General features: G+C 53.5%; 2 protein-coding genes across 2 annotated transcripts; one reads left to right on the top strand and one right to left on the bottom strand.

Moving 5' to 3' along the window:
* Nucleotides 1-7080: 7080 nt before the first annotated feature.
* On the top strand, nt 7081-11668 carry EDF1 (endothelial differentiation related factor 1). Its single transcript, XM_084797363.1, has 5 exons — nt 7081-7269; nt 9840-9891; nt 10233-10393; nt 10666-10759; nt 11437-11668. Exons 1-5 carry the CDS (start codon nt 7192-7194, stop codon nt 11496-11498), a joined length of 447 nt encoding a protein of 148 aa, XP_084653489.1. The 5' UTR covers nt 7081-7191; the 3' UTR covers nt 11499-11668.
* On the bottom strand, nt 11577-21608 carry MAMDC4 (MAM domain containing 4). Its single transcript, XM_084797357.1, has 28 exons — nt 19604-21608; nt 19312-19485; nt 19088-19213; nt 18782-18912; nt 18612-18696; nt 18347-18472; nt 17985-18122; nt 17811-17899; nt 17547-17720; nt 17253-17337; nt 16980-17168; nt 16745-16873; nt 16521-16652; nt 16310-16434; nt 16121-16232; nt 15868-15984; nt 15637-15771; nt 15393-15529; nt 15098-15317; nt 14883-15020; nt 14671-14789; nt 14496-14586; nt 14229-14375; nt 13980-14114; nt 13758-13885; nt 13566-13674; nt 13025-13200; nt 11577-12864 (listed from the first exon to the last, which is right to left on the bottom strand). Exons 1-28 carry the CDS (start codon nt 19794-19796, stop codon nt 12823-12825), a joined length of 3702 nt encoding a protein of 1233 aa, XP_084653483.1. The 5' UTR covers nt 19797-21608; the 3' UTR covers nt 11577-12822.
* Nucleotides 21609-22387: the final 779 nt, after the last annotated feature.

Here is a 22387-nt window from a genome sequence, read left to right as displayed (position 1 = left end):
TGGAACTAGCTCTGTAGCTCATGCTGGCCCTGAACTCAGAGAGCCACCTTCCTTTACCTCCCAAGTGGTGAGATTAAAGGCATCATGCCCAGCTCCTCTTTTGAATTTTAATTGTTGTGGGCTCCACTTAAATCCAACATAAGTCCAACATAACTCAAACACCAGGTCCGTGCAGATGACAATAATTTATTGTAATCAAGCTGCTGCTGACTCATCAGGGCCGAAGAGCAGTCTCTGGAGCTGAACTGCAACCCTGAAGGGACATTGTACAGCATATTTAAAGATGAGACCACAGAGCAAGGGAGGGGGGGGCGGTGTTGTAGCACGGTCCAATCATATTTTGACATAAGGGGGTAAGCAAGGGAGTTTCCATCAGTCAGGATAGGAAGAGGTTCCTGGGCCTGGGAACAAGAACTTAGTTTGACTGTCAGAAAGATGGAAAAGTTGTCCTTGAGATGTCTGGACTTAGATAAATGTCTCCTTACAAGCTGTCCCTGAGATGTCTGGACTTGGACAACTGTCTCCTCACAACGGAAGCTGTTAAGCTCTTGGGAAGTGCCTGGCTCCCCAAGGGCCCAGGACTTTGAGTTTAGTTTCTCCCTATGATTAAAAGGAGTCTGAGAACAAAATGGTAGTACTTAGAATACATTTCTTTTGCTCATTTTCAACATGAATGTTTGCAAATCTGACAACTTTATCAAGCTGATCTTTTGACCCAGGTACGGCCATCCATGCCTGCAATCTAAGTATTCAGAGGCTGAGACAGAAGACTCTAGGCCAGCCTGGGCTACCCAGTGAGCCTGTGTGACAGAGAGTTGCCTGTCTTGTTATTGTCAGCTTCCACAGACAGTTCAGCCACAGTTGCCCATCTGTATTTCTTTTTTCTTCCTTCCTTCCTTCCTTTCTTTCTTTCTTTCTTTCTTTCTTATGTATACAGTGTTCTGCCTGAATGTACACCTGCAGGCCAGAAGAGGACACCAGATCACATTACAGATGGTTGTGAAACCACCATGTGGTTGCTGGGAAGTGAACTCAGGACCTTTGGAAGAGCAGGCAGCGCTCTTAACCTCTGAGCCATCTCTCCAGCCCCCTGTATTTCTTTTAATGGGTCAGAACACCTTTTGCTAAAGGAAATTGTGACGGTTTCCTTCTGAAGCCACAGATACAGAGGAAGAATTTCAGCAATGTTCCTCAGACATGCTATTCAGTAAGGATTCACGACCCTTCCACGTCACAGTATACACTACAGAGTGTGGCTGACCACCGCCTGGGACTGCAGCTCCAGGGGACTCACTGCCCGCTCCTGCACTTGGAGGGTACCTGCCCCATATGTGCATACCTCCACATATATGCACATAATTTAAAATTTGTTTCTGCCTGGTATAGTGGTGCAGGCCTTCAATCCCAGCACTCAGGGGGCAGAGGCAGGTGGATCACTATGAGTTTGAGGCCAGCCTGGTCTTCAAAGCGAGTCCAGGACAGCCAGGACTACACAGAGAAACCCTGTCTCAAAAAACAAAATAGTTTTTGTTTCTGTTTTTCAAGACAGGATTTCTTTGTGTAGCCCTGGCTGTCCTGGATTCATTCTGTAGACCAGGCTGACCTCCAACTCAGAGATCTTGCCTACCTCTGCCTTCTAAATGTTGGGGTTAAAGGTGTGCACTGCTACCTCCTGGCTAAAAATAAATAAATAAATAAATATATTTCTTTAAAGGATTGTTTTCCTAGCTGGCTGGTGGTGCACACCTTTAATCCCAGCACTCGGGAGGCAGAGGCAGGCAGATCACTGTGAGATCGAGGCCAGCCTGGTCTACAAAGTGAGTCCAGGACAGCCAAGACTACACAGAGAAACCCTGTCTCACAAAAACAAACAAACAAACAAACAAAAAACAAACCAAAACAAAAAATACTTTAAAAAAAAAAAAGAATTGTTTTCCTGGGGCTGAGAGATGGCTCAGAGGTTAGGAGCACTGACTGCTCTTCCAGAGGTCCTGAGTTCAATTCCCAGCAGCCACGTGGTGGTTCATAACCATCTATAATGAAATCTGGTGCCCTCTTCTGGCCTGCAGGGGTACATGCAAGCAAAACACTATACATAATAAATAAATAAATCTTTAAAAAAAAAAAAGAATTGTTTTCCTGGGCTGGAGAGATGGCTTCGAAGTTAAGAGCACTGATTGTCCTTCCGGAGGTCCTGAGTTCAATTCTCAGCAACCACATGGTAGCTCACAACCATCTACAATGTGATCTGGTGCCCTCTTCTGCCATGTGGGCAGGTACATAATTGAAGGGACCTGACCCCAGAGTCCTCAAACCCCGCAATGACCCCAGTTGCTTGACTGGTCCAACTCCATGACAGGCTTCAGGTTTTTACTCTGCCTAACTAGGCCAAGTTTCTAACAATTCCTAAAAACAAAACAAAACAAAAAACCCACAAGTTATAAACAGGTCATGGACGGCTCATGGGCAGCTAATCAGCTTATAGAACAAAATGACCAGATGCCATGTTTTTATTACTTCATGGCCTTGGCAAAGAACACAGCTGGCCCCATCCAATCAAATTAAAGGCCAGCTCCTGAGTAAGAGCCAAAACTTCAGTGACTCAAACATCCCCCATAACCAAACAAACAGCCAGTCCTAAATCCCCTTGTACACTCTGACTCAATTCTGGGATCACAGATTCCTCCGTCTATAAATTGAGCCTGTGTGCTCATTTTGGGATCACCCTCCAGAGGACAGGGGTGATCCTAGCATGCTAGAATAAAAACACTCTTTTTGCACACTGCCTTGGGGCTGTTCTTCAGCAGATCACCCGAACCCTAACAACAATAATAAATAAATCTTTTTTTTTTTAAAGTAGCCTTTATTCTCCAGAGGTAATTGTTGTCTGGGAGGCTTACTTCTTCTGTTTGATAACCTAGGCCTTGTCCTGGAAGCTTCTAGCTGCCATACGATCTAACCTAGGCCTAGAATGTTTTCAGCCTCTGAGACTGACTGCTGAATGAGCTCATCCTTTCTAGCTCTTTCTGAACTCTGGCTGGCTGGTTCAAGTCAGACGTTCCAGTTCTAACACCTCTTCAAGCTGACGGATTCAAACCTGCTTCTCTCAGTTTCTTACTGAATTGCTCTGCTTGGCCTCAAAGTAACTCCAGCAATGTATTCTTTTTATTTTTTTTTTTATTTTTTAGGTTTTTTTTTTTGAGACAGTGTTTCTCTGTGTGTACCCCTGGCTGTCCTGGAATCACTCTATAGACCAGGCTGGCCTCGAACTCACAGAGATCCACTTGGCTCTGTCTCCCAAGTGCTGGGATTAAAGGCATGCGCCACCACTGCCCGGCTCAGCAATCTCTTCTAATCTTCTGCCTCCTTCACATTCTCTGGCTCGTTCTGTCTTCACCTAGTCTAGCTTGTTCTCTCTTCACTCTCTGTAAAACTCTCCCAGGAAAAGGCCTCTGAATTCCACAAACCAAACTGCCTGAACAGAACTCAGAGATCTGCCTGCCTCTGTCTCCTTGGTGCTGGGATTAAAGGCCTGTGCCACCACGCCTGGACCTAAGCTTTTCTTTATTTACCTGATGTTTGCCCTATGCCGGGCTCACCTTGAACTCAAGAGATCTGCTAGCCTCCGTCTCCTGGGACTAAAGGCATGTCTGTATTCCATCCGGATCACACAGACCTAGAAGGCTTTGGATGTTATTTCTTGCTAGAGCAGCCATGTTCTGAATTAACATTCCTCTACAGCAAAGTGCTTGCCATGAAAGTTGGGGGCCTGAGTTCAGATCCCTGGCAGCCACATAAAGAGCTGAGCACTTATTTATTTTGGTTTCCCAGACAGGGTTTCTCTGTGTAGCTTTGGCTGTCCTCAACTTTGTAGAGCAGGTCTCGAACTCACAGAGATCTACCGGCCTCTGCCTCCCGAGGGCTGGGACTGAGGGTGTGCATCACCATGCCCAGTGATAAAGCTGAACACTTATAACCTCAGTCCTGGGGAGGTGGAGACAGAGGGGTTTCTGGATAGCCAGTCTAGTGGAGCTCCATATTTAGCGAGAGGCTCTGTCTGAACAATTAAGGTGGAAAGCAGCTGGGAAGACACCTGATGTTCACCTCTCTGGCTGAAAAAGAAAGAAAGGAGAGTGAGAGAGCAAGAGAGTGAGAGCAGGAGGTGGGGGGGGAGGAGGGGGGAGGGATGTTCAGGCTGAAGAGAGGGCGCTGGAGAGGACTCAGATCTTGAAAGGAATAAATCAATCACCATTTTTAATTTGTGTTCCAGCAGGCGACAACAATGTGTGAGGACGGAGTGACTAGTGCTGGCAACCTGCTTATAGTAAACACTGTGGACAGAGGACTCACTGTGTCTGGAGAGAGACATAGCTCACCGTGCTAGCTGCTGAGGCTTCCATCCAGAGCTGTAACCTCTAAGCCAGGAACTGTGGAAGACTGAGCTGACAGTGAAGGTGCCTCCTGACCTCACAGAGAGAAGGAGGGCAGTTTCATGGCATCGATGTGAGCCTTGAGGGTAAGGATCAAGGACTTGGCAGGAGACATCTTTGTGGCATCAGGGCTGCATCCCTGGTGAGCCGTGTGGGTCAACGGCAGTCTTGAACAGCGGCAGAGGATGGAGGGGTCCTCCCTGAGCCTATGCTAGCCAGAGCACACACACCATGGATCTGGGTCAACAGTTCTTCCAGAGCTCACCCATGGCCTAGGAAACACCTTCTAATGAGTTCATGCACTCATGTGTCGGTTCAAGGACCAAACATCTTGGCTATAGGTCCTTAGACCAGGCCGTGTATCCAGGCATCTTGGTGGACCTCTCTCTCATTTCACTCTCTTTGAGTCAAACTGTTCAGTGTGAGTATGTGCCTTTGTGGCCCACAGCTAAGAGGGAGGAGTTAAGATGGTTTGTAGACAGGAATGCCTCCTAAGGATGCCTCGTGGTGCCTGGACACTAAGTCAGTGGGAAGGGAAGGGAAAAGGGATCGGCGCAGGCAAGGGCAGCAGCTGCAAGTCTTTCCAACCAATCATCCAAGGCACAAAATTTAAAGAGAAGTGGCCCACTACTCCCCACTTGAGAATTAAAACTCTCAGGCTGGTGAGGTGCCTCAGAGGATTAAAGCACCTGCCGACAAGCCTGATGACCTGAGCTCTAGCTCCAGGACCCACATGGTGGAAGAGAACCAACTCTCAAAAGTTGTCCTCTGAAGGGTGTCATATTACTCATGCAAAGGCATGTGCACGCGCGTGCACAATAAATAAATGTAAAAGAAAAGGAAACATGGTGGTTCATGCCCTTTAATCCCAGCACTCTAGGAGGCAGAGGCAAGCTGATCTCTGTGAGTTCTGTTCTACAGAGTGAGTTCCAGGACAGCCAAGGCTACACAGAGAAACTGTCTCGAAAAACCAACCAACCAACCAACCAACCACCCAATCAACCAAAAAAAAAAAAACGAAACAGAAAAACACCCTCCCACATTTTAAACCTTTTATTTTACATTTATGGATATTTTGTCTACATGTATGTCTATGCACAACACGTGTAAGAGTCTGTGGAGGCCAGGTGTCAGCGATGAGCATTCAGCGCTCTTCACTGCCAAGCCATCTGCCATTTTAAAACTTTAAAATTGTTTTAAAGTGGTTTTTTTGGTTTGTTGTTGTTGTTTTGTTTTTTGTACCCAGCAGTTGGAAGGCAGGAACAGGTAGATCTTTATGCGTTCCAGACCAGCCTAGTCTCAAAAAAAGTCACACACACCCCTCCCAGTATGAGGTGTGTGTTCCTTTTTGTCTCACATATATGGCCATTTTGCCTTTTTCTTTTTCTTTTTTCCCCCTGAGACAGCGTTTCTGTGTAGCCTTGGCTGTCCTGGACTCGCTTTGTAGATCAGGCTGGTCTCGAACTCACAGTGATCCACTTGCCTCTGCCTCCCAAGTGCTGGGATTAAAGGCATGCGCCATTCTGCCTTTACACTGGTGTATGTGCTTAGTGCCCTCAGAGGCCAGAATCCCCTTGGAGTTGGAGTTACAACCTGGAGTTCCCCAAGCACGGTTTCACGTAGCCCTGGATGGCCCCAAACTTGCTACGCAGCTAAAGATAACCTTGACCTTCTGATCCTATCTCCACCTTGCAAATAGGAGGTTACAAAGGTGACCCCCCCCCCCCCCCCGACAGGGTTTATCTGTGTAGCCCTGGCTGTCCTGGAACTCACTTGGTAGACTTTGCTGGCCTCGAACCAAGAGATTTTTCTGCCCCTGCCTTCTGGGTGCTAGGATTAAAGACGTGTGCCACCACTGCCCGGCTGAGCTGTTTACTTTGAAACTAATCTTGTTTTCATGTATTCCAAAGAAGCCATCTACGGCTCACATGTTTCTGGCCCCACAAAATTTGCCAGCAGCTGTTTCTCCCCCAGAGCACACTTCCACGGGAACAGAACATCCAACTGCTGGGGTACTACTACGGAGCTACAGCACAACAGAACCTGAGTTCTATCTCACGATCCCCAAAGGCGTGGCGTGGAAGGCAGGTATGAACCCACTGGTGCCGGGCACCCTGGCCCCGGTTCCCCAGAAGTAACGTGGTGGAGACCGGCTGGGGTCAGGAGGTTCCGCACTCCCTTCTCTCCTCTTGTACAGCACCTATGCTAGCATGGAGCAGTGGGGGCGTCCCTCACTCTCTTCTCAGATTCCTGTGCTCCCTCCCCGCCTCCAGATTCCCTTTGGGCCCCAACTCTTTGCCGAGGTACTTCCCACTCCTGTCAGGGACCTTCACTCTCCTTTTTTCTCTGGGTCCCCCGCTCCCTTCTTAGGTCCTTCCCTATCCTCTCCAGGTCCCCTCCGCTCTTCTCTCCTCTAGGGTACCTCCACTCTCCGGCCCCCCTTGGCCCCCACGCTCCTCCGCCCTGGCGCCCTACCCTTCCCAACCCTAGAGGCACGGGACGGGAACCGCCGCGAGGATCACACGTCGCCCTCCACGCGCCGCCCGCGGGCATCCCCGGCCGGTCCGTAGGCTAGCTGGGCTCCGATTGGCTGCAAAGCTCGGGAAGTGCCGGCTCTTGGAACCACGGACCAATGGGAGCCGGGGGCGGGACCGCGGATCCGGCGCCGGAAGAGGGGAGGCGACGAAGGGACGTCGCGTCGCCGCGCCGGGTCTCGAGCAGCTGCCAGAGCCGCTGGACGGACCGCCGCCCCCGCCGCGCCATGGCCGAGAGTGACTGGGACACCGTGACGGTGCTGCGCAAGAAGGGCCCCACGGCCGCACAGGCCAAGTCTAAGCAGGTGCCCAGCCAGCGGGGGGGGGGGGGCGGCGGGAAGCTGAAGGGCCGCACGGCGCGCTGCGGTCGCTGGGCCGAGCCCGGGGATTCCGGCGGTGGGTGGGGACCTGAACAGACCAGGCGAGGGTGGGGACGTTAGGGGACAACAGGTGGGAAGAGAGTCGGGGAAAAGACTGGGGCAGAGAGCAGCTGACCTGGGCGAGGCTGGGACAAGGGTCAGGGACTGGGGGATGGGGACTATGGCTTGGCCTCTGGACGGGGATGGCCTGGGTGGGGACCTGGATGGGGATGGAAACAGGGTTGAGGACAGGTGGGGTGGGGAACGTGGGCATCAGGCACAGGAGACTTGGGGACCAAAGTAGGGGCAGTCCTCTTGCTGAAGGTTTTGTCCTAACCTGGTATCAGCCTGTGCTGGCATCACTGGTGGCCTCCTGCTTATGACGCCCACCCGGGCGATCTCAGCCTATAAAGAGTGCTGTCTGAGCCATTGGTGGTCTCCTGTAGCCTAGTATCCTCTCCGTAGGTGCACTCAGCTTCCCTGAGCGCTGCCGTGCCCTCTGTGGTACTGACCAGCTGTGGGCTTATTGCTATATAGTCAAAGTCAAATCCACAATCTTCTTTTCAAGGGAGTGTGGTATCACCATAGAAAGTCTGAACATATTACACAGAGAATGGCTTCCAAGCCACTTTTCTGAACATTATGGTGACTGTGAGACTACGGGGTTCTGTGGGGTGTGTCATCTCTTATTAGGAGTCATACTGGCCAAGCAAGCCAATAAAGAACCTGTGAGCTGTGTGTGTGTGTGTGTGTGTGTGTGTGTGTGTGTGTGTGTGTGTATTGCTGATATTGAATCTAGGCCTTGTGTGTTATACTAAACAAGTCTTGCCCCCAGCTGACACTGGCCTGGATTCTCATCCAGGCCCCCTGAGTGCTAGGATCACAGTAGTTCCACCATACCCAGCTCAAGTAATCCTGTCATAGTGTAGAAGTGAGTTAGTTCTTTTTAGCAGTAGTTCAATATACGTTATCTGAATACTTGTGTGCCGTGTTTCTGTGGGGCCACTTTGTTATTTATTTTTATTTTAAAAATATTTATTATGTATACAACAGCCGGCCTGCATATGCACCTGCAGGCCAGAAGAGGCCACCAGGTCTCATTATAGATGGTTATGAGCCACCATGTGGTTGCTGGGAATTGAACTCAGGACCTTTGGAACAGTAGTCAGTGCTCTTAACCTCTGAGCTATCAGCCCTACTTTATTTATTTATTTATTTTTGTTTGTTTGTTTGTTTGACCCAGAGTTTCTCTGTATGTAGACCTGGCTGTCCTGGAACTTGGTTTGTAGACCAGGCTGGCTTTGAACTCAGAGATCCACCTGCCTCTGCCTCCTGAGTGCTGGGGTTAAAGGTGGGAGCCACCACGCCCGGCACTGGGGACACATTCTGAGGTAGCTCAGTGGATGCCTGCAACTGTGAGTTGTGCTGGATCCTGTATGAACTGTGTTCTTTCCTACTCACACATACCCATGGTGAAGTTTGTAAGTCAGGCAATAAGGTCTAGTAATAAGGGTTGGAGAGATGGCTCCATGGTTAAGAGTGCTCGCTGCTCTTGCAGAAGACTCAAGTACAAGCACCAGTATCAACAAGGCAGTTCGCACCTGCCAGTGCAATCCAGTCTAGGGGATCCAACACCCTCTTCTGGCCTCTAGGCACTGTATACATGTGGTGCATAGACACACGGTGGCAAACACTCATCCATGTAAAATAAAAATAAATACATCTAAAAAAAAGTCAGTCATAACTGATGGGTGGAAAGAGGAATTGCAACAGTACACTGCAGTGAGAGTCGTGCAAGTGTGGTTTCTCCGGGTCCTGCATCCACCCTTCTTTTAGGGATGCTGTGAAACGATACATGAACTAAGTGGTGTGAGTCACAGCGCCGTCGTTAGGTTGCGTTAGGCTCCTCCATCACACCTTCCTGGGCATAAAGTCTGCTTTGGTGCCGTGGCAGTTACCTGGTTTTCAGATGAAAAGAGGCAGGTAGCATGCATAGGATGGACACAGCTAGACAGATGCATGGCTTATGTCTTACGTGAGAGAGTAGGATGGTATGAAATCACATCACATATTTTAGAACATATAAAAAAATTAAAGTTATAAATTATTATCTGGGATTTTTGGGGGGAGTGTTGAGATGGGGTTTCTCTGTGTAGCCTGGCTGGCCTAGAGCTCACTTTGTAGACCAGGCTGGCCTCAAACTCACAGAGATCTGCCTGGCTGTGCCTCCCAAGTGCTGGGATTAAAGATACGCGCCACTACCACCTGACTGTATAACCTGGAATTTTCCAGGTAATATTTGTGAACTAAAGTTGACCATGGGTCAACCAGAAAACATGGAGAGGAAACCTGAAGCAGGGGCAGGGGACGCTGTCTTGCTGAGCTTGGGTGGTTTGACCTAGCACTGTGTATCAGTTAGAATAGTTAGCACCGCGCCATTGGCAAACGGCCGCCTAAGTTGTGATCCGTACTCCCCCAGACTCATTTTGATTGAAAACCACTTTCTGGTTTTCTAGGCCATCTTAGCAGCTCAGAGACGAGGAGAAGATGTGGAGACATCCAAGAAATGTAGGTACTCACGTTTCCACTGGCAAAGCGAGGATGTGCCGTGGAATGGCTTGTCTGAGGGTATGGCTGGGTAGTGCCCTGGGACCTGGCAGCAGCAGGCACTGGCTACTCAACAGCCAGGAAATACTCTTGACCTATCGGCAGGGCTCTGGGCGGTGTGAGGTCAGCGCGGATTGGTACTTCCCCCCCACTGCGGGAAGACTGAGAGGCAGGGCACTGAGGTCTGTGAAGTCCAGGTCAGCTGGACCTGGGAGCCTGCCAGCCGGGTTTGCATCTGAAATCCTTTCCTCCCGTGCTGACTGCAAACCAGATCTGCTGTGTTCTGCTCACATTGCCTCCAGGGGCTGCTGGCCAGAACAAGCAGCATTCCATCACCAAGAACACAGCCAAGCTAGACCGGGAGACGGAGGAGCTGCATCACGACAGGGTGACCCTGGAGGTGGGCAAAGTGATTCAGCGGGGCCGGCAGAGCAAGGGCCTGACGCAGAAGGACCTGGCCACGGTGAGGTTTTGGTGGCTGTGGCGTGGGGACTGGTGACAGGTGCCTAGACAGCATAGGAAAGGTGGGGGTCACTGCAGGGTGGCTTTGGGACCTTACCCTAGCACTCCCCAAATCCTCTGGGAAGCCAGGTCAGAGAAGCTATAGCTCTCTTGGATAAGACTTGTCTGTGTTGGGGTACCAGAGACCCCAAAGGTGGCTGCCTGTGGCACCTCCCCTGGCTTCTGCAGCACATCTCATTGAGTTAGTATGGCTAAGGTGCATCTTTTCTTCAGAAAATCAATGAAAAGCCGCAAGTCATCGCAGACTATGAAAGTGGACGGGCCATTCCGAATAACCAGGTTTTGGGCAAAATTGAGAGAGCCATCGGTGAGTGTCTTCCCTGGCAGTCTTGGGCAAGCATTGCCCTTCTGTAAGGGGTGGTGAGGGCTGAGACGACAGACCCCTGTCCTCTTGAGGCCGTACCACTGGAATCCTGCCTAAGGGTTTGAGGACTGGTGGGCCTCCAGAACCCTAAGGAGACGGTGTCAGCCAGAGCACACTGCTCTCAGGGTGCCTACATGGCACATGCTTTACTTCTACAGTGAGCCTCCGTGGAGGCGCAGTGCAGCGTTCCAGTCTTTCTGGGACAAGATATCAAGATATTCGTCTTTGCATCTTTTTATTTTATTGTTATTAATTATTATATTTTATTATGTTTTTTTCTGGCTGTTGTGGAACTCACTATGTAGGCCAGGCTGGCCTTGAACTCACAGAGATCCACCTGCCTCTGCCTCCTATGTGCTGAGATTAAAGGCGTGCGCCACCACGTCTGGCTTAGATTTTATTTTTTTATATAGAGACTCACTGTAGCTCAGGCTGGTGCAGACTCACTCAGTCCCCTGAGCCCTGGGATGGCCGGCACCCTAATGTCAGATGTGAAGGCAGCCCTGTGTGTGGAGGCCTGGGGGGCGAGCGGAAGACAGTGATGGCAAGCTCAGCAAGAGCAGGGAGGGTGGGTGGGCGCAGACGCTGCAGACTGGTCAGCTCTTGCTGGCTTGTTTCAGGCCTCAAGCTCCGGGGGAAGGACATCGGGAAGCCTATCGAGAACGGCCCGAGGGCGAAATGAACACAAAGCCTCGAAGCCAGTGGGTCCGGCTGAGCTCTTCTGGCTGGTCCCCCAGGACCTCCAGCACTGCCGTGGGTCTCCTCACATGGTCTAATGGAACACGGGGGTCAGGCCTGTGTGCCCCTTCAACCCATACCCGCTGTCAAACAAAGCAAAACCTTGCAAAGTGATAGCCTCTTGGCTTTTTCCTCACTGCCCTCTGACCCTCAGGAGGGGTGTGGATCTGCACCTTCTGTCCAGTGGACAGCTGGCTGCAGGGGGGAGTCCAGCCCAGAGAAGGTCCTCAGACTTTGTCTCCTGGACTTGTAAGGGCCTGTGTTCTGCTGGTGGGGAACAGTGCCTAGGCTGTCTGCAGGTGTGTCTCCTCACCGTAGATCACACTTGTGGAGGATGGAGGTGAGCTTCCTGCACAGTAGATCCCTCAGAGGGACCTTGGAACTGGGAAGTTCCTTCCCTGTCCACTGAGAGGAGTGGACAGGGTACCAGTCAGTGTTGTAATAACCTGGAGATACAGGGTGGCATCTGCCATGTCCCACTGCCTCCTTCCTATGGGGCTGAGTCTTGGACAGGCAGGAGCCTAGCTTGGAACACACAGTATCCACGGTGAGGACAGCCCTCAGTGCAGCCCCAGCTGAGGCCGAATGTGGAGGGTCAGAGCTTCAGGGACCACTCCTGGAACAGATGTGTCAACATCGTTTCATCAGGCCCTGACCCAGTGTGGCAGTCCCACACTTGTTCTCACAGCTTTAGTTGAAAGGCTAAAGTGCAGTTGCCTTCTTTGGTGTCCTGCTCTGGAGGTGATGGGCAGCCCCGGGGTTGGTCAGGCCTTTATCTGGGCTGGTGGCATTTCTCCTTGCCAGTTCCACAGGACCATACCCAGTTGCTTTTATACCCACTACTCCATGGATCTATGGGGTGATTTTCTCCTCACTGGGTACAGAATCACCTGGTAAGTTGGGAGCTGGCTGGAGTGGTGGTCCTTAGTGCCAGCTGCCCCAAAGGCAATGAGGGTCCAACACCTACCCCCTGAATTCTGTCTCAGGTTAAGTCTTAAACCCTGGGAGGGCCACCGCCTGCCAGCTACAACATACCCTGCCAGGTACAGAATATATGGAGCACAGCCTGAAAGCCTGCGTTGCCCTCACTGGTGCAGAACATTTATTCACAGTACAAGGACCCCTCTCCCCCACCCTTGTCAGTCACACCGGAGGTCAAAGACAGCAGATGGAAGAGCTGTAGAAGCTAAGCCTGACCCAACCCCTACACGCAGGCCCAGATGTGGAACGTCAGGAGGCTGTGCAGTCTGGGGGCTGTGTCTGGGGCTCTATGGGTTGCTGGTGATGGAATCTGGAAGGGTAACTTGATCCTAGGAAGAAGCAATATTGGACAACTGCCATTGAAAGGCAGCCTGGACCAGAACAGGGTGGGGCAGAGCACCTCTTCCTGAGTCCTGGCCCGCCACCACTGTGTGCTTTCTCATTAAGTGAGGCAAAATTTCCCACTTGTCAACATTTGGGGGTTCCTACCGCATTGAAGAGGATGTTGCCAAAGCCAGGGGCTGTTGCCCCATCTGTACTCTGGAAGGGGCAGTGCTGCTTCTGCAGCCAGTGCCGACCCCCGAGGCCCAGGAGCACCAGGAACACCAAAAAGAGGAGGGCCCCTCCAACAGCAGCTGGCACAGACACCGGCGCTCCCGTCCCACCTGAGGGCAGAGGGGGCACTAGAGCGCCATAGTTCCAGGTCCTTGTGTCCAGGGTTCTGACCCCTTCAGCGCTTGCTGTTCAGCCTGGTGATTTGTCAGCACAATGCTGACACCACTTCCTCCCAGTTTGATGGCACCAGTGACTGCCAAACCCATTGTGGTCTCTGGCTTAACCTGGCAGCTCTGTCAAGACAGTTCTTGCTCAGGAGGGGACAGTAAAAGCTGAAACAGTCCACAAGGCATAGTGGGGGAGAGCACAGAGCCCAGTCTTGGACAAGCTGGTTTCCTGAGCTGGGCAGAGAGTACTTAGAGCCGCCTGGACCACCGGCCTCAGGCTGGCAGCCTCAGGCAAGTCCGGTGCTTACCTTGGCTGAGTGCTGGCTGCTTGCAGTGTTGCCCTGCCAAGTACTCCACATCATCAAGGGCAATGGGCCCCAGAGCTGGCTGGCCACCCAGAGTGGCTTCAAAAACAATCTGTTAGGGAAAGGGAAGTCTATGAGCATCTGGAGGGAAAGAAGAAAGGGGAGGGAGGACAGCGCACCTGGGTGGGACCTCACCTGGAACTCCTCAGCGTGGGACACTTCAATTTGGACTTGTAGCCACTGGTCCCGCTGATGGCCGCCCTGGCCCCACACAGCTAGCTGGCCTTGGGCACTGCTCAGAAGCACTCTCAGCTTACCTTTGTCTGAGAGCAGGGACCAAGGCAGCTCAGGCTTACATTCCTGGAGGACCCCCCTGTGCCTAGCCTGAGTCCCCACACCCAGGGCCCAGCCACTCACAGAAATGCTCAGGAAAGCCCAGGAAGTACCAGAAGCGGAGGCATGAGGCTGTGGTTGCTGGCAGTGGCTCACTGCGCAGCCAGGCTGCGTGGCCCCCAGGACCAAGCACGCTGGTTTCAAAGAAAGCAAAGTGGCCTGGGAATGAGAGGATGGGATGCATCTGGATCTCTCACGTGAGGGGCGATAGGTGAGCACAAGTCAGCTTTGTGACGTAGTGCCAGCCCAGGCCCTGCTCCAGCCAGTGCACACCTGCCTCTGTGCCTAGAGTGTGGTCCAGTGTAGGCTTAGGGTAGCGGGATGGGGTGCCTCCACTGCTCCAGTCCCAGCTGTACCCACCCAGGCTGGGCCATGCAAGGTGGCTCCACCCACACAGGCCAGATTCAAAGTCACAGGACCCTGCAAGGAATCGGCAGGTAAGCAGAGCTGCCCCATGAGCACCACCGCTCATGGTAGAAGCTGGAGAGTTGTTTCTGGCATGGATAATGGTACTACTCAGACCACAGGAAGACTGCTCACCTGGCTGAGCACAGCGTCCTTCTTGGAGGAAAATGTCATCCAAAGCCACATAGGAATGGTCCACACCTGCAGCCACGGCCTCAAACACTACCTATAAGGTATAGTGCCTCCTGCAGGCTGGTGCTGGTAACCCTTCGAGGTGAGGAGGCTTTCCTCTTTCTGCCCGGGCACTCACCCTCCAGGGCTGCTCAGCCTCCACATTCACACTGCCCAGGCGCCAGGCATGCCCACCATGGGCACTGATGCTGAGCTCCTGGCTCTTTGTGCTCTCTTCCACGTGGACCCGCAGGGTGCCTGCACACCGAGAACCAGCCAGGTTAGCTGCCTTGGTGGCTCACCAGTCCTGGATGGGTCCTTCCCTTTCTTGGAGCCCCCTTCCCCTTCCACCTGGATTGTGGATGCTCAGGTGGTACCAGAAGGTCAGGCAGGCAGGCCGGGGCAGGGGCTGGTGCTCCTCTGAAGTCAGAGAAGCCACGTGACCTTCGGGCAGCACATCTGGGCTGGTGCTCACCACCATGTAGTGCCCTGGGGGAAGGGAACCCAGCATCAGTTTGCCTTGCCCTGGCCAGCCCTCCACCCACCACCCCAGCCAGACCGAGTACCATGTGCTGTCTCTGTAGTATGGTCTGTCCAAGGACCCCAAGGAGCAAGGCCTGAGGCATTACTCTGGCGCATCCACAGCCCTGAGCCCCCCGGGGAGAAGCCACAGTCAGAGTCTTCAAAGGAACAGCTCTTGGAGGCCCAGCAGGGGCCAGGCCTCACAGCCATGTCATCCAGGGCCATCGTGCCATGGTAGCCATCCCGGAGGCCTTCAAACAGCAGCTAAGGGTGAAGAGTAGTAGTTTGCAGGGGCCAACTCTACACAATCTACTGAGTGTGAAGGAAGCTCACCCTCACCTGGTACTTGGTGCTGGCCTCTGGCTGGTGATACAGAGTGACCCAAGCCTGGTGCCAGAGGTTGCCATGGGTGCCCGACCGGGACCACAGTAGTGTACCTTCCTCCCCATCCTTCCTCATGACCAGGCGCAGTGTCCCTGCAGAGAAGTGGAGTTTGGAGGGAACAGCCCCCAACTCCTGGTGCCTCAGGCTGCAATGGCATCAGGATCACCCACAGAGGCTCTGACAGCCCTGAGGCTCTCACCAATCTGGGGCCCATACAGGTGGTACCAGAAGCTGAGACATTCCTTGGGGACAAGTGGCATCAGGGGTCTTGTGAGCAAGAGGGCACCTTGGCCTCGAGCAGGTGGGTCCGTGGGATCCAGGAACATGAAAAAGCCTTCAGGGAATGAGAAACTGAGCTACAGAAATGTGCTCTCCCAGTTGGAGCTTCCCTCCCAGGCCTCAGAGACCACGGGACTAGGAACTCCCCTACCGTGGCCAGTGGTGTGGTCATACTCAGAGCCATGGCTTTTGACACGGTGCCAGTGGGCATCTGTGAGGTGGCCTGTGTGCCAGCTGCATGAGTCCCGCTCAAAGTTACAGGAGAGCTCTAGGGGTGGGGTGGGGTGGGGTGGTGGTTGGCTGCAGTCAGCACTACGCCCTGCCCCTTCCCAGCTAGGATAGCATACAAGGATCAGAGGTAGACTAGGCAGTGGGCTCTTGGGTGGGAGGTGGGCAGGAGAAACCTTGGTCACTCTCAGTGGTCACCATGGGGTTGCAGTCTCTCATGGTCACATTATCCACCCCAGCCCCCTGCTGGCCAGGGCCATCCAAGTCCACCAGGCTGATAAACTCCAGCTTTAAGCAGACAGGGAAGAAGACTGTCAGTTAGGGGCTGGCTCAGTACAGACTCCCCAACCAGGCTGGGTCCTCACCTGGAATGGCCGGCGCCGGGCCCCAAGAAGAACCTTCTCTACTGCCCAGCCCCCGCTGCTGCTGCTTGGGGCCTGCCACAGCAGCTCCCGCAAGCCACTCTCCACCACCACCAGCGCCAAGAAACCTGACCAAGGGAGTTAGTGTGAGTGGGTCATCCTTAGACCCTGTCCACTGTGCAGGGGGCTCCTGGGGTCAGGGGGCATGTAGTACCTTGGGGATGACTGTGAAAATGGTAAGCCATGTGGAGTTCACAGTGAGGGCCAGAGGGGCCCAGGGCAGGCGTGAGAGCCCGAGCCTCAGATCTGAGCTGCCCCCAGGCCTTCTGCAGAGACAGGAAGTGCCCTATGGGAAGAACAGGGTACCCCATCACTGCTCGAATATCCCTAACTTGCAGACTCTGAGGAGGGGATCCTGTGGGGAAGTGTAGACCTTACCAGGAGTGTCCTGGTTGGGGTCCCTGGCAGGCTTCCTGCTCCCCTGGGTTTCAACCCGTTGCCACTGCAGCATTCCCACACTGATGTCCTCCCAGCCTCCAGCAGAGGCGGATTCAAAGTCTGTGGTGCCTGCAATAACGGTAGACTGCTCTGGCAGGCAGCAAAGCCCAGCATCGTCTGGCCTGCCTGGGCCCCCTTCACACATGGAGCCCAGGCAGGCTCTGACTAGACTCACCACACTTCTGCTCATCCTCGCCCTCTGCACAGTGCTCCTGGAAATCACACAGATGTTCTGGGGGCACACACAGGTCACCACAGGAGAGATGTCCTGGCTCACAGGTTCCCTGGGGCAGCTTGGCAGATGTCTGGGGATAGAAGGCTAAAGCCTCAGGACCAGAAAGTGGCAACTGCAGGGTGGACACATCTAGAAGAGAATTGACGTCAGGTCACAGTGGGTGAGGGCCTTGCTTTTCCTGGGCAGGCCAGGGGAGGGCCTTGTGCAGGTCACCTGGGACAAGTCTGCAGTGGTTGGACAGGATGAGGTCATCTAGGCCCACGATGCCTCCTGGACCAGTCTCCCCAGCTAGAAGGATCTGAGGGAAGGGAGGGTTCAGGAAGTGCCAAGCACTCTTCTGTCCTGTCTTCTTTCTGGTACCCTCCCGTTTACTGTTGCACTTCATGAATTGATAGACACTCTTAACCTCTCCCACTGAGCAGCCTTCCAGAGTTCTCCTGGGCATGCTCTAGGCAGGATTCCCTGGGTCCCACCCCTACACCCCAGTCACCACCTGGCCAGTCTCACCCGGAATGGATGGGCACTGTGAATGTCCACCCGGTCTCTGACCCAAGCTGTTCCCAGCTCTCCGTGGCGGCCCCGCAGCAGGACGGGAGCCTGGGAGGTACTGAGCCCCTGTGCCTGCAGGAACAGCTGGAAGTGGCTAGCCTCAGACCCATGCAGGTAGTAATAGAAGGTGAGCTGGAACAGAAGAGGCCTCAGGCTGTCAGGGGCCTCTGGCATCTGGAGAGCCAGTAAGGGCAACCCTATCTTCTCACACCGCCACCTCACCGAGCAGTTGTAAGGGGCTGAGGCTTGGAACTCTGGGCTGAAGACGACAGCAGTGGTGCCAGGTTTGGCCGTAGAGACCAGGAAGAAGCCTGTGGGAAATGGCAAATATAAGCCAGTGTCCTTGGAGGTAGATGGGTGGGAAAGGTCATAGCCAGGGTCCCTTGGAGACCTCACCATATGCACTGTTGCGGCTGTGATCTCTGCGGGGCCAGGCAGGGCTCACTGTACTGCTAGCACTGTGGTTCCGAGTCCAGCCCTCCAACTGTTTCCATGGTCCCAGGCCTGCTTCAAAGTCAGTGACCATGTGGTGGCCTAAGGAATGGGAGTGGGGGCTATCAGGGCCACGGAGCTTTCTGCAGTAGGACTGCCCTGGTTCCAGGAAAACACTGGTTGGCTCACCCAGAATGACTGTGCCAGTGCCCACCTTCCTGGACTAGCCCTTGTGTTCCTGGAAGGGCCCAGAGGTCAAAGTCTGGCTTCCCAGTCTCATTCTGTGGCCCCTCACCCTGCCCGGCCCTAGATGGCCCCAGCCTCACTGCAGATGAGCGGGTCTTCATCAGATCTGTCCCCGCAGTCATCTTCACCGTCACACAGCTGGTGGGGCTGCACACAAGCCTTGTTCTGGCAGTGGTGGTGCCCCAGGGGGCAGTTGGCCTGAGGGACTGGGGTGAGAAGTAGTTAACATTCTCTTTGGTCCCAGGATTTAGGGTGGAGGTATTCTGGGAAGAGGCTGAAGACCGGTGAGGGAGGTGGGTAGTGAGGGGGTCTGTCAGCTTTGAACAGGGTGATGCGCAGCCTTACTGGGAAGCCCACAGTCGCGGAATTCCATATCATCCAAGGCTACCGCACCCCTGTGTGTGGCATTTCGGGTAGCAGAAAAGGTCACCTGGAGAGTGCAAGGGTCTTTAGGACCTGGATTGGTGCCCAGACCCCCCCCCCAATGTCCCAGCCAGGCAGACTACCCAGCTTACTTTGAAGTCACCCTGGACACGGCCAGTGTTCACTGCCAGCTCCTGCCAGCCAGGTCTCCAGGGTCCTGAGCTCTGCCATAGGGTCAGTGTCTCTATACCATGGGTCAGCTCCAGCCGCAGTTCGGCGACATCTGTAGTATTTTGAGTGGTCCTGGGACATCTTCAGTGCCTTGGCATCTCCCTCCAGTCTACCAGCTGGACCCTGGCCCTCACGATGGAGCATTTCCTGTGTTTGTAGCCTCTCCTCTCCACCCAGCTTTTCCCCAGAGCTAACTGGTCTTGGGCCCCGGCATCCAGCGCATTTACCTCTAGAGGCTGTGTAGTACCAGAGCCTCAGTTCACAGGTAGAGGCTGCCTCACGCATGACAGGGGAGCGTAGAGTGGCAGTGGATGCCTCTTTCCCACGGTGGGTTCCCACAGCCATGTACCAGCCTGACCCAGGGTGAGAGGTTAGGAGGCCAGACAAGAAACCGAGACTGGAGGGCGGGGGAGAGTACAGGGTGAGTGCACATACGTTCCCTAGGCCTTACCCAAGTCAGTGCCACGTGTATGGTCAGAACGAGGCCCAGCACTGCCCAGCACTGCCCCTGCCCGGTCTCGAAGCCACCTGTAGCCCGAGGTGCTGATATCCTGCCAGCCACAGGGGTCCTGTTCAAAGCTGCAGGTGAAGGGGGTGCTTGGGGCAGTTGCGGCACCGTGGAAACCTACGGGAATGGGTTGTCATGGAAACCTACGGGAATGGGTTGTCATGGAAACCTACGGGAATGGTTGTCAGGGTGTCTTTACACTGCACTCCCTGCCACTCCCACCTGACCAGCTCACCACACTGGGCCTCGTCCGAACAGTCTCCACAGTCACACACAAAGTTGCATACAGCTTCGGTGGGGCTTCTGCAGTGGCTGGGGACCCAGGCCTTGCTTAGGGACTGTGCAGCTGGCAAAGTAACAGGCAAGTGAGCAGAGGGCAATGTGATTGTTTTTATTTGACATACATATGTATGTATTTGTATACACATATGTGCTATGCAACAGGTGTAGAGGTCAGGGGACAACTGAAGTGGGAATCATGTATTACCTTCCACCATGTGGGACCCAGGGACTGAACAAATGCCATCAGGTGTGGCAGCAAATGCCTTTACCTTCTGAGCTATCTTGCCAGGCCAGGCCTGGGTACTAGTCAACTGAGGGGACACTGACATCTATCAAGAACTGGCACTGGGCTCTGCAGTAGTAGAAAACAGAATGCCTTCCTGCCTCCCAGCCCCACAGAGCCCCTGCATACCAAGGAGAGGAAAAGGGGTCTTGACAAGAAACACCCCAAATGCAAGGCCAGGAGCCCACATAACTATGAATTAGAACATCTTCCAGTAGGGTCTCCCCCATAACAGGACAAAATGAACCAGGTGGAGGTAGCGTGCGCCTTTAATCCCAGCACTCAGGAAGCAGAGGCAAGCAGCTCTCTGTGAGTTCGAGGCTAGCCTGGTCTACAGAGTTCCAGGACAGCCAGGGCTACACTGAGAAACCCTGTCTTGAGAAACCAATAAATAAATAAAGAGGACATATTGATGGATGGATGGCCACGAGGCTTCATGTTCTACAATGGGAGTGGCAGGCAGAGGCTCCGAGAACTCAGTGGATGATCACCTGTGATGTCCTGTGGGCTCTCCTCTACGTCAGGGGGATAATAAGATTTAGGTAGGCAACCTCCAGCCCTGTTGGCTTGTCCCCGATTTCCCCATTGTGAACAACCCACTTCCTCCAACTTCCCGAATCTGACATGACACCACCTGGCACCCAGGCAACAGTTTACTCACCCATCAACAGCACCAAGGGTGAAAGGAGGTGTTGAGGCAGGTACATGGCCAGGCTGGAGGGAGGATGTCCCAGTGGTAGTGAGGCTGTGCAGCCCAGAGGTGACTTTTCTGTTATCAGTCCACAGTGGCCTCACAGGCTGACTTAGTTCTCACTGGAGAGGACTCAGCTTCTTTATACCTGCAGCCCCTTGGCTGGTCCCACCCAATGATGACAGGCCAAGCATCCAGCTGTAAAAGTATCCTAGGAAAGGGGCCCCCAGTGTGGCTCTTTCTGACCAAAGGTCAGGTCTCGGCCATCCTGCCCATCCACCCAGCCCTGCCCTGCCCACTGAGGTTTCTGCTGGAATGTGGAAAGGCTCGGCACCCCACTTGCAAGGCTCTAAGATAGATACTCTCATGGGGCCTATGGCCCATCTTGGTGCAGGTCAAAGATGTCAGGGCAGTCGGCTCGGTGGCAGTACATGGCCAGCCAGCATATGTTCACAAGGTTCCTCTGCTCTGGGCTTATGGGATCCGATCAGGACAAGTCTGTATCAACAGCCTGCCTCTGTGGACCAGGACACGTCCCACGTCAGGGTGTGGCGTCTTCTCCTTCACACCACCTGTATCTCAAACTGTGTCACTCTGTCAACTGTTCTGGTGTGTGTGTGTTCTGAGACAGGGTCTCACGTGCTGGTCTGAACTTGTTATGTAGCCGAGGATAAATTCTGATCCTCTTGCCTCCACCCCGCAAATGCTGGGATTACAGGTATGCATTGGCAACACAAGTTTATGCGGTACTCTACATTGAACATGGGAATCCCATGTATACTATGCAAGCGTCTAACAAACTGAGCCCCACCTTTAACTTCCTATTTATGTTCATCTTTAAAACTGTTCTGGGGGCTGGAGAGATGGCTCAGCAGTTAAGAGCACCGTCTGCTCTTCCAGAGGTCCTGAGTTCAATTCCCAGCAACCACATGGTGGCTCACAACCATCTATAATGTGATCTGGTTCCCTCTTCTGGTGTGCAGGTGTGCACACAGGCAGAACATTGTATATGTAATAAATAAATTAAAAAAACTTCTGAGTAGCTGGGTATGGTGGCACGCGCCTTTAATCCCAGTGCTCGGGAGGCAGAGGCAGGTGGATCACTGTGAGTTCGAGGCCAGCCTGGTCTACGAGTCCAGGACAGCCAAGGCTACACAGAGAAACCCTGGGGGCCAGGGGGTAGGATGGGGTGGGCGAGGGGGACAGGACTGTTCTGAGTGGCCAGGTGTGGTAGTGCACACCTTTAATCCCAGCACTCAGGAGGTAAAAGCAGGAGGTGGAACTCTGTGAGGCCAGCTTGGTCTATAAAGCGAGTTCCAGGATAGCCAGAGCTGTTACACAGAGAAACCCTATCTCAAAAAGCAAAACAAAACAAAAACTGTTCTGAGAAGCCATGTTCTAGGTGGTTGGTGACAGGAAAGTCTTGAATGCACAAACTCATTGTCCCAGGACAAGACCCACAGTTGAGGCAAGAGCAACGTCAAGAGTTTTGAAGAGCTTGCTTGTCACAGGGACCCAGGCAGTGTGACCTTGGGGCTTGTCTCACGTGAGCCTGTCTGCTGGCCTATACAGGGTATCTCAGCAGTGTCTGCTTGCAGTCTACCAAGCTGACAAAGGCTGGCCCAGGAATGGGAAGGGATGCCCACCCAGCCCTGGCTTTTCCTGGTTCCCACTATGATGGCACACTGTGCATGGCACTTCTTAGAGCAGGCGTTAAGCCGGTCCCTACCCACAGTCCTGTACAGCGAGGTAGAGAGACAGGC

Source organism: Acomys minous (genome assembly GCF_964271855.1).
Source record: "Acomys minous genome assembly, chromosome: 10".
Lineage (NCBI taxonomy): Eukaryota > Metazoa > Chordata > Mammalia > Rodentia > Muridae > Acomys > Acomys minous.
The sequence above is the reverse complement of the archived record's forward strand: the minus strand, read 5'-3'. Positions and strand labels throughout refer to the sequence as shown.

Coding starts and splice junctions, on each gene's coding strand:
- EDF1 (XM_084797363.1), top strand. CDS start 7,192: ATGGCCGAGAGTGACTGGGACACCGTGACGGTGCTGCGCAAGAAGGGC. Junction 9,892..10,232: donor TGTGGAGACATCCAAGAAAT/GTAGGTACTCAC, acceptor CATTGCCTCCAG/GGGCTGCTGGCCAGAACAAG. Junction 10,394..10,665: donor CGCAGAAGGACCTGGCCACG/GTGAGGTTTTGG, acceptor TCTTTTCTTCAG/AAAATCAATGAAAAGCCGCA.
- MAMDC4 (XM_084797357.1), bottom strand. CDS start 19,796: ATGTGTATACAAATACATACATATGTATGTCAAATAAAAACAATCACA. Junction 14,376..14,495: donor AGGACGCTGTGCTCAGCCAG/GTGAGCAGTCTT, acceptor GATTCCTTGCAG/GGTCCTGTGACTTTGAATCT. Junction 13,201..13,565: donor GCAGCCAGCACTCAGCCAAG/GTAAGCACCGGA, acceptor CTCTGCCCTCAG/GTGGGACGGGAGCGCCGGTG.